The sequence below is a fragment of the Oncorhynchus kisutch genome, linkage group LG15 (genome assembly GCF_002021735.2).
Source record: "Oncorhynchus kisutch isolate 150728-3 linkage group LG15, Okis_V2, whole genome shotgun sequence".
Classification (NCBI taxonomy): Eukaryota; Metazoa; Chordata; class Actinopteri; order Salmoniformes; family Salmonidae; genus Oncorhynchus; species Oncorhynchus kisutch.
In genome coordinates this window covers 57,010,689-57,022,473 of record NC_034188.2, presented here as the reverse complement: position 1 = coordinate 57,022,473, position 11,785 = coordinate 57,010,689, and the positions used below count along the sequence as shown (strand labels likewise).

Genomic DNA, 11,785 nt, shown 5'->3' with positions numbered 1-11,785 from the left:
AGTGGGTAATCTCCTCTTTTCTGTGCTTACACAATATCCCTCTCTCTCTCTCTCTCTCTCTCTCACACACACACACACACACACACACACACACACACACACACACATACACACATACATACATACATTCCCTGAGTACACTCAAATTGTGTATGCAACCAACCAAGGTTACATTGTCTTAACATGGCCTTGATGTTAAATAGACATGAATATCCCTCACTAATAAATCACATCCTTACATTCATGACAGTTTTTTCTGTTTTACAACAGAAGACACCAAGAGGGGAGACTGGTTCCACAAACTAATGTTTGACCCCAGTAAATACATCAATACACGTATAGGCTGATTACTACGTGTCTGGTGCATTACTACGTGTCTGGTGCATTACTACGTGTCTGGTGCATTACTATGTGTCTGGTGCATTACTATGTGTCTGGTGCATTACTACGTGGCTGGTGCATTACTACGTGTCTGGTGCATTACTACGTGTCTGGTGCATTACTATGTGTCTGGTGCATTACTATGTGTCTGGTGCATTACTACGTGTCTGGTGCATTACTATGTGTCTGGTGCATTACTACGTGTCTGGTGCATTACTATGTGTCTGGTGCATTACTATGTGTCTGGTGCATTACTACGTGTCTGGTGCATTACTACGTGGCTTGTGCATTACTATGTGTCTGGTGCATTACTACGTGTCTGGTGCATTACTACGTGTCTGGTGCATTACTATGTGTCTGGTGCATTACTACGTGTCTGGTGCATTACTACGTGTCTGGTGCATTATTATGTGTCCGGTGCATTACTACGTGTCTGGTGCATTATTATGTGTCTGGTGCATTACTATGTGTCTGGTGCATTACTATGTGTCTGGTGCATTACTACGTGTCTGGTGCATTATTATGTGTCCGGTGCATTACTATGTGTCTGGTGCATTATTATGTGTCTGGTGCATTACTATGTGTCTGGTGCATTACTACGTGTCTGGTGCATTACTACGTGTCTGGTGCATTACTACGTGTCTGGTGCATTATTATGTGTCCGGTGCATTACTACGTGTCTGGTGCATTATTATGTGTCTGGTGCATTACTATGTGTCTGGTGCATTACTATGTGTCTGGTGCATTACTACGTGTCTGGTGCATTACTACGTGTCTGGTGCATTACTATGTGTCTGGTGCATTACTACGTGTCCGATGCATTACTACGTGTCTGGTGCATTATTATGTGTCTGGTGCATTACTACGTGTCTGGTGCATTACTACGTGTCTGATGCATTACTACGTGTCTGGTGCATTACTATGTGTCTAGTGCATTACTATGTGTCTGGTGCATTACTACGGGTCTGGTGCATTACTACGTGTCTGGTGCATTACTACGTGTCTGGTGCATTACTACGGGTCTGGTGCATTACTACGGGTCTGGTGCATTACTACGTGTCTGGTGCATTACTACGTGTCTGGTGCATTACTACGGGTCTGGTGCATTACTACGGGTCTGGTGCATTACTACGGGTCTGGTGCATTACTACGGGTCTGGTGCAAATCATTTTTTTTGTTGCACATTTAGACATTGTTTACTGTAATGTGTATTGTTTTGGTAAGTAACGTGTTTGCATTTTACCCCTTGTCTTTGTAATCAGACAGCAAACAGAGTGCATGTTTTGGACAAATTGTACAGTGAAAGAGCATGCATTTTGGTAATGAAATTGGACAAGAGCAATCATGCAACATATGGCTGCAGTCTTCTGACAAAGCTGGAGAGAAGTCGGGGTCAAATGGGGAATAAAATAGTTTGGAGACGATGAACATTAAATCAAAATACTGCAGTTGTTATGTATGCCTCGGAGACCAATTGCGTGCCCATTTAAAAAATATGATGTTTCTAAGTGGTGTGTGTGTGTGTGTGTGTGTGTGTGTGTGTGTGTGTGTGTGTGTGTGTGTGTGTGTGTGTGTGTGTGTGTGTGTGTGTGTATAGATTAGATATGGTAAGCCTCTTATGTGGTGGTTGTGTCCTGAATTTGTGTCCGCCCTGGGTCCTAGTGCATCCATAGTAATAGTAATTGCACTTCCCAGTACAAACATCCATCCACAACAATTATTATGGTTGTTATTAACAGCACAAAAGAACAACAGCAATAATAAGTTATTTAACAGCAATACTTTCAGAAATTAAATTGTTACCGGTTTACAATTTTCTGGAAGACTAGAAATATAATAATGATAGGCTACTACCAAATGTCTCAAAATGCAGTGGTTCGTCATGCACAATTTGTAGGCTATATTTGTTTGGTATTTAGAATGTCCTTCGTTTAAAACACAATTTTAGTACAAAAAAAGAATAGAATAAATTCGATAAATCAATTGGGTAAATTTAGAATTTTATGCAACAAAACCATAAACCAAAAAAAAAAAATTCTGAAAAAAGGAAGCTTAGCGTTCTGTGTATATGAATATGTTGTTAAAGTTTGCAATTTTCAATGTTGGGCATGGAAATATACCTAAACAAAAGTAATAATTTTATGGATATCATTTGGTTGTCTTTGGATAGGCTAATGGTTTGATCATGGTTAAAGAATATACAATCAGGAAATGTGTGGAAAAACGTACATCATTTATGTGAAATTCTATATTTTAAAAGGTTTTGTAAGTGTTAATTGTTTCTCCCAACGCATAAAAGCATATAGGCCTACTAAAATTGTACTGAAGGAATGGCAAGAGAGCGAGAACTAGACAGGCAAACGAACCTGTGCATGTCTCAGTGCGCGTGTAGGCCTACTCTGACACGCGCTCTTGGTTTTGCTTCTCAGAAAGTGCTCACACGTAGTTTTGAAGTCTTGACCCATCGACTGTTGCGCTTCTTGTCATATTTACAATTAATAGGCTATTTCGATCGCCAGCTTTCGATCTTATCTATTTAAAAATGAAAAGACCAAAACCATACCTGATAGCCTAGTTGAGCAGGTGATGTGGCCTCTTGAAACAAATATTCCAAAATTGGACGGTTAAAACAACACACATACTCACGCTGTGCGCACCGGCAGATGCCGCAGGTAAAGACGTTTATTTGAGATTTAAAATGTTCAACATGCGGGTATAGTCTCTCTCTCTTTATATCTCCGCCGTGGCTTTACAGATTCAGATAAACCCCTTATTCAGTTTCGGCAGTACATGGGTCTGTGTGGATTTTAAACTATAAGAAATCCGATTCAATTAACAAGAGCAGAGAATCGGCTTTGGACACTGTGAAATTGTCTGGCCACAGGGATAGGATGAGGCACAGGCCAACAATCGCAGGATGGATAACAACTCGTCGCATTTAAAGAAATGCACCAGCACAATTTTCGACAGGCCATTAGGATCTCCTGGGTAGATTTCTGCAACGAATAAAAACACTGGACATAGTAACCTACAGCAACGCAATGTTCTCAGTCCCAACTAAACAACACGTGGCATTGCGCTTTATTATCATGCTTTAGCCAATCTTAATGCTGCCCAAAACATTGTTTTACACCATAACAGACGATACTATCTATCAAACCATATATGTATAATTAAAAGCGCAGAGGGGCATGGGCGAACGAGTTCAATTTAAATAGACTTCTGCAAAGTTTGTCTGTAATAACTCATCCACTTATTTGGAATGAAATGCCCCAAGAGACTATAAAAAAAATAGCTTTAACGCACAATCATGACCATACAGTTGTTACCATGTTACTATTTTGATAGACAGTAATAAGATGCAATGTTATCCCTGTTAATTATAATATTATAACAAATAACATCATACCATTATTATTATTATTATCATCATAATTCTAACTAGTATTATTGTTATTATTATTACTACAGAAAGATGAATATAAAAAAGGGAGTATGTTGGGGATCAGTAGGGGTTTTAGTAGAGAACAACGCGGCCTTTGTGTAGTTTTAATCCTGCTTGTACACCCACCCCACCCCCATTGCCTTCTATCCCTTGAACTTCCTCACTCAGACTACATCGCCCAATTATTTCTGTATTTTAAAAGCGGTGTAAAATGTATTAAATCTGCTCTCTCCAACCAAACAAGACAAGAGATTCGATACAGATGTACTCTTTGATGGCTATCAAGCTTTCCCTGACAGTGCAGCACTGCTGTTCAACTCCTAAAGGTCCTCTTCGTCTCCAGGAAAATGACTTGAACAGAGTTGCTAGCTTGTCCTTTTGTCTTTAACAATTCAAAACGGACTATCATAACACACATAACGTATTGGCTACTCAGAAATTATGAGTTGCACATCTATTTAACTGTACAATTTAACTGTCATGAATGAGTGTAACATTCTATTTGTTTTGGTTAAGTGGATTGGTAAGCTATGCAGTTACTGTACGTTTTTATTAAAAATTGTTATACCAATGTTTCCTCTTTTAAGAAGATTCGAAAAATAACAGCGTAAATCAGTTTGTCTCGCCAGTGTTCAATATGATTTGTGTCCACCGGTTGTTCTTGAGCCTACACATATCAAACTGTTGTTTTATATCGCTGGATGAATGTGCATGGTGTGCGGAGAAAAGAAAGACAATCAAATCCAACAAAGTGCAAAGCCTGTGTGTGTCAGGACAGGGAGAGAGAGAGAGATAGAGACAAGAGAGAGGGAGGGGTCAGAGTCTACTCCGCGCAAGAACTTCACTCTAATTAGCCAACTTCTTTCTTGGTTCGCTCAGTTCCGCGTTCTCACCCAAGCTTATCGCCACTCACCGGAGGCACGACTTGATCCTCTTTGCTTCAACAGACTTCAACAGGCTCGAGCTCAGTCGAGGGAACGCTAGATCTGACAAGGGAAGAATAAGAAAGCATACAGTCACTTCTTGACGCCGATGAGCACTTCGAAAGCGCACGTGGATTGAAAGGTTTATCACACTTAAAACTGTGATCATACCATTGGTTAGTGTGTTTAATTATTGCTTTCAGGTTACTTTGTAAGTGAAATTGAAAAAATACACCGGCACCACAATACCAATTGAATAGCTGTGCCTTGAAACAGTTTGATCAATAGGTGTGAAGGCAGCAGACAAGGAGTACCGGCGCCCTGCACCTGCACTCTACCGGCGCCCTGCACCTTCACTCTACCGGCGGGCACAGGTGCTACTGTAGCCTCAAAAGTTGGCAACATACTGCGACAGGGTCAGCAACAAAATAGGAAAACAAAACAAAAATCCGATCGAAAGATATAAAGAAAAACAAGTGACTGAGAGAAAGAGAGAGAGGGAGGGACATAGAGAGAGAGAGAGGAAAGAGAGAGAGAGAGAGAGACACCCCCTGGAGAATAGCAGAAGACCCGGCCCCCGGCCTAAGTGTAAGAGAGAGAGAGGGTGAGGGAGCGTTTTAAAGCCGGCACAGGCATGATGTCCTACATTAAGCAGCCTCATTACGCCGTGAACGGGTTAACTCTGTCTGGCCCGGGCATGGATCTACTACACTCTGCCGTCGGATACCCAAGTAAGTCATATTTTCAACTTTTTTATGTTTTAGAAATGTTTGTCTCAACAATTGCACTTTATATGATGGAAAAACCGTCAGAATCCAGCCGGAATTCCAAGCGGTACTGCTAACCTATCCATGCGCAACGAGTGCGTAAAAGGAGCGGTGCACAACGAACCCCCATTATGTTGTTTTCGTTCTTATTGTTAGACTTATGACAGCGAATTGTGCATAATATATCTCCATATTTTATTTTTAGCTGATGCCAAATTTCGACGGTCATCGTTGTTTCAAATGGAAATGCCTTTTGCTCACATACAAAAAAACTCCATGTTTGTTTATATTTTTAAACATATGGGGAACGTCCATAGTAACTTGTTTGAAGGGCCTAGGAGTAAAATGATAGCTTTAAAATGAGATGACCTTTTACTTGATGTGTAAGTGGTAGGCCTAACAACTATTTGTATGAAAATGTGTGTTTTTTTGTTCAATGTTTGATCCAGGGCCATGCGTTATGATCACCAGTCTAATTCACTTATCAAGATACATTTCGTTCCCTTTATCAAATGTATTTTATTTAGTATTTGTTTATGTTTTATAAAGCCACAATGTATATCTGAATCAATGGATAATGTTAAATATTCTAATTAAAGTTAATAAAACACTCGAACATTAAATAACGCATTTCTTTTACATAAAGGGAACGATACATTTTTGACCAATTTTAAAACAACTAATTTTGAACTGTATTGTTGTTTATCTTAATGATGTAACAAACGAAACGACTTCTGGCTGAATTATCCACGATATTACATGTGAAGGCCAGAGCCATATATTTATTTTCTATAACATTGGAAACAAAGCACCCCTGAATAGACAATACATATTTTCGTAGAGAACATAATTTATGCCTCAGTGTAACTACTTACTAGTACAATTATATTACACGAATATACACGAATTAAATTCTAAATGAGACTTATTTAATTTAGACTATTATTTAACTTGGCAATTTGACCAAACACCAAACAAGTGATTTACAGTTCATTTGTTCCTGTCTCTTTTTCTCGTGTTCCATTTGAAAGCAATAGTCAAGGGGGAATATATGATGAAACGAAATATAGGAAAAATAATATTTGTGTGTGTGTGTGTGTGTGTGTGTGTGTGTGTATTTTAGACATCCCCAGAAAGCAGCGTCGGGAAAGGACCACGTTTACGCGCGCGCAGTTGGACATCCTGGAGGCACTGTTTTCCAAGACCCGCTACCCCGACATCTTCATGAGAGAAGAAGTGGCCCTTAAGATCAACCTACCAGAGTCTCGTGTACAGGTAATAAACATGCTATATACTCTCATGCATAAATGCCCACTAGAATTGTTTAAATGATCTTGCAAAAATGAAAGTGGTTCAATTGTCAATTTACAAAACGTCAGTGATTGTTTGGCCAGAATGGGAGCTGAGTTGTCTGAGAACTCACCACGTGCTCTTCCACAGGTATGGTTCAAGAACCGTCGTGCTAAATGCCGCCAGCAGGCACAGCAGAGCACGGGCCAGTCTAAACCTCGTCCACCTAAGAAGAAGGCCTCTCCAGCCCGGGAGGCCAACTCTGAGGCCAGTGCCAACACCAACGGGTCCTACAGTCCAGCACCCCTTCCCCTTGGCACCGCCATCACCCCCAGCTCCAGCAGTGCCAACGCGACCGTGTCCATTTGGAGCCCTGCCTCCATCTCCCCGCTGCCAGACCCCCTGTCAGCCTCCACCACGCCCTGCATGCAGCGCTCCTCTGCCTACCCCATGACCTACACCCAGGCCCCAGCCTACACCCAGAGCTACGCAGGCTCATCCTCTTACTTCACTGGCCTGGACTGCAGCTCTTACCTGTCCCCCATGCACTCACAGCTCTCTGCCACAGGGGGTGCCCTCAGCCCCATCACCTCTATGGGTGGGCACCTAAGCCAGTCCCCCTCTCTGTCCTCACAGGGCTACACAGCCGCCTCGCTGGGCTTCGGGGCCGTCGACTGCCTGGACTACAAGGACCAAGCTGCCTCCTGGAAACTCAACTTCAACGCAGCTGACTGCCTGGACTACAAAGACCAGAACTCCTGGAAGTTCCAGGTCTTGTAGGGGGGAGGAGGTAAGGAAGGGACCAGCCAGGAGATGCTCCCATTCCATTCAGTGTTAAAGACTTGGACACATAGATGGTCAACTAATCATTTCAGTCCATGAACTCATAATATGTCATTATTTCTTGTGTTATGGAAAGCAATGTGGAAGCATTGATGTTGGACTTTGTGATTGTTGGGAAGGTGACAAGAAATCACTGATCACATCAAATCTATTATATTCAATCAATCCAATCAATCTATTATATCCAATCAATATTGTCAAATATATCATATCCAATCAATACAGCATTATCAATGTGAGAATGCACAATCAATGGGACATTAAAGTAATAAATATAGTCATATAGAATTGATGACAAACAAATCAACATGTAAAAAGATAATTGAGATACTAAAATTGAAAACCGATTTTATTAAAAAGGACTACATACCACACTATTGAAAGCAATACCTGTAGAATGAAATTAAATACATTTATAATTTGATGATTACATTTAGAAAAAAACTGCATCATTGACACAGGTCCATTCTTGTATTCCATAATCAGGGTTTTGTGGACCAAATGAACAGAGATTGCAACTTGAAGGATGAATGGGGTATACATTTGATGGAGAGAATGAACAATTGATTTAAAAAGAGAAGAAAATAGAAAAAAGAAGATTCAAATATTGGTTGCAATGGATCCCATCGTTCAGGTAGCTGATAGTCAACCCCAAGTTGATTTCTGAACAAGATCTGTCACTCCTTTAGTGGTCTTGTTGTGCTTAATGGTAACTGAAAACTAGAAAGGAAAAGTGGAATTCAATCCCCAAGATGGGTGGGCTGGCCTTGACTTTTGACCAAATTTGATCCAGTGGTTATTTTTGTCATTACTTCAGAACAATTGAAAGTTGTGTCCATTGTAATGAAGAAAATGACTCTGCCTTGAATTTGATATTGAACAAACAGGGGGAGTTCCAGCCATAGGTGAAGACTGACTCCAATGGGGACAATGTTGTTTTCTTTTTCCCTCTGTCATTTGTTTTATGGTTTATTTTTTTATATTTTTTTTTCATATTTGGTGAACAGAGATCCTGGAGCCAAACAGACACACAGGCAGACACACAGACAAACACACAGACGTGCATGTGTTTCTCAATAAGCAAGAGGGGATGGGTAAAGCAAGGATAACCTTTGGTACTGTCAAGTAGAGACCATAGGCTATTGTTGTATCCTTTTCCCCCAGTAGCTTTGAAGGGAGGGGACCCTCGGCAGACAGTGTGTTAGAGTGAAGGGGGGTAAGGGGGTAAGAAAGAGGGGCAGGGTTAGGGCTATAGGGTTAGTAACAGACCTCTTGTCTTTAAGCACCCATCATGGAATGAATCACATCTGGGCACAAGGCATTCTGGGATCTGCAAGGATGACCAATGTGTAGCCTTTGCGTTTCTATCCAACTCTGTGTTTGTTGGGGGAGGCTGGACGACTATGATGATTACGTCACTTAAATACAACATTTTCCCTTAATGACTTAACAAACCCTGTTGCCGAATATACTGTTACAATGAGATATTTGCAGGAGAGAAGACTCAACAGTAGAAAGGGAAGGGTCTGGCCATGACTGCGCTACCCTTGCACAGAAAGCACGGAGCTTCTCTCAGTTGTTACCTGTAAACAGCGAGGGGTACCATTTTGTGTTGATGTATCGTTTCGTCTTTTTTTCTATTAGACTATAACATATTATGTTTCTTTAAATTTGTGCGTCCATTGAAGTACAATTGTGGTAATTTGTTTGACGTTAATATTATCATTATTAATATAATTATAATTATTATTAATTCCACAGCTCTTATGAATATTGCTATTATTCTTTTTATTTTGTTCTTTTTGTAAATATTAAACTTTACTTGAAAATGCAATCATGTCTGGCACCAACAATGTGTTACACAGACACACCACGCAACTTCACTCCTAATTTCTACAAGACTAGCAATATATATTTTTTTAATTTCAGTTTTCTGGTCTCGTCTTTTCTGACCAACGTTTTTCAAACTCAGGGCTTTATCCAATACAGTTAGTGGTGATAGGATATAATACTGTGTAAAGTTCTTGATTGTATACTTTCAATATTTGCATTCTAATATATGCTTTTCTTTGTGTCCTGATACGAATGACTCACCCTCTTTAGTATATCAGACATATCTCTTGTGTGTTTCCCCAACTCTACATGGGACAGATATTTAGTTTTAAGACATTAAACAACTGAAGAAAGTCTGTGGGGTCTTTGTGATTTATGGTCATATTCCAATACATTGAGCTTCACAACAGGCTAAAAGACGGATGGATACAGTACTACTACTAGGGGTAGCATAATTTCATTGTCTAAAAGAAAAATTGCTTTCGGCTAAGAAAATAACATTTCATCAAAGACTCCAGTGGAATCAAAGATTATCCCTACACACTGATTGCATCCAGTTCACATGCTGAAAAAATTCACTCTGTTGACACACAAATAAAATATGCAACGTTCCTCTTTTAAAACGGGTACATAAATGCTCACATAATAACCACGTGTATAAAAATGCGCCCAAACAAAGTAAGAACACAATCCTATCAGTGTGCAATGAACAGCAGCATGCCAACCACATTGTACTGTCACGATCATTATAAGGAGTGGACCAAGATGCAGCGTGGTATGTTTCCATCCTTTTAATTAGAAAGAGAAAAACTCAAAGAACAAAAACAATAAAGCGCACAAACGAAACGTGACGCTGATATAATGCTCACTGGCAACTATACCTAGACAAGATCCCACAAAGCACAATGGGAAAATGGCTGCCTAAAAATGATCCCCAATCAGAGACAACGATAAACAGCTGTCTCTGATTGGGAACCATACCAGGCCAACATAGATCAATAATCACCTAGATAACCCACCCTAGTTACTGTCCAACCAACACAGAGAATTAACAGCTCTCTATGGTCAGGGCGTGACAGTACCCCCCCCCCCCCACCCCCCCCAAAGGTGCAGACTCCGACCGTGGTGGCTCTGGTGCGGGGATCGTTGCCGGATGCTCCGGACCGTGTATCGTCGCCGGATGCTCCGGACCGTGTATCGTCGCCGGATGCTCCGGACCGTGTATCGTCGCCGGAGGAACCGGACCGTGGATCGTCGCCGGGGACTCCGGACCATAGATCGTCGCCGGGGACTCCGGACCGTGGTTCGTCGCAGGGGACTCCGGACCGGGAACCCTCGCAGGGGACCTTCGCTGGAGGCTCCAGACTGTGGACCGTCTCAGGAGGTTCCGGACGGTGGACCATCGCTGGAGGCTCTGGAACGTGAACCGTCTCAGGAGGTTCCGGAACGCGGACCGTCTCAGGAGTTTCCAGACTGTGGACCGTCTCAGGAGGTTCCGGAATGCGGACCGTCTCAGGAAGTTCTGGACTGTGGACAGTCTCAGGAGGTTCCGGACTTTGGAACGTCGCCGGAAGCTCTGGACTGGGAACTGTCGCCGGAAGCTCTGGACTGGGAACTGTCACCGGAAGCTCTGGACTGGGAACTGTCGCCGGAAGCTCTGGACTGTGGAAGCGCACTGGAGACCTGATGCGTGGGACCGGTACAGGTGGCACCGGGCTGATGACACGCACCTCAGGGCGAGTGCGGGGAGGAGGCTCAGGACGTACTGGACTGTGGAGGCGCACTGGAGGCCTGATGCGTGGGACCGGTACAGGTGGCACCGGGCTGATGACACGCACCTCAGGGCGAGTGCGGGGAGGAGGCACAGGACCTACTGAACTGTGGAGGTGCACTAGAGGTCTAGAGCGTAGAGCTGGCACAACCCGTCCTGGCTGGATGCTAACTTTAGTCTGGCAAGTGCGGGGCGCTGACACAGGACGCACTGGGCTGTGAAGGTGCACTGGAAACACAGTGCGTAGATCCGCCGCAGGATATCCTGGTCCGAGGAGGCGTACTGGAGACCAGGAGCGCTGAGTCGGCACAACCCATCCTGGCTGGATGCTCAGTTTCGCACGGAAAGTGCGGAGAGCTGGCACAGAGTGAATGCGCACTATAGACACAGTGCGTAGCACCGCATAACATGGTGCCTGAACGGTCACACGCACCTTAAAGCGAATGCGGGGAGTTGGCTCTGGTCTGAAACCTGGCTCCACCAACCACCCCATGTGACCCTCACCCAAAAATGTTTTGAGGCTGCCTCTCGG

The 11,785-nt window shown here is 42.6% G+C and overlaps 1 protein-coding gene across 1 annotated transcript; it reads left to right on the top strand.

Annotated features, from left to right (window-relative positions):
* Positions 1-4,661: 4,661 nt before the first annotated feature.
* Positions 4,662-9,838, top strand: LOC109904722 (homeobox protein otx5-like). The gene is made up of 3 exons (XM_020501884.2): positions 4,662-5,480; positions 6,640-6,791; positions 6,957-9,838. The coding sequence occupies exons 1-3, from the start codon at positions 5,384-5,386 to the stop codon at positions 7,584-7,586; spliced, it is 879 nt and encodes a 292-aa protein (XP_020357473.1). The 5' UTR covers positions 4,662-5,383; the 3' UTR covers positions 7,587-9,838.
* Positions 9,839-11,785: the final 1,947 nt, after the last annotated feature.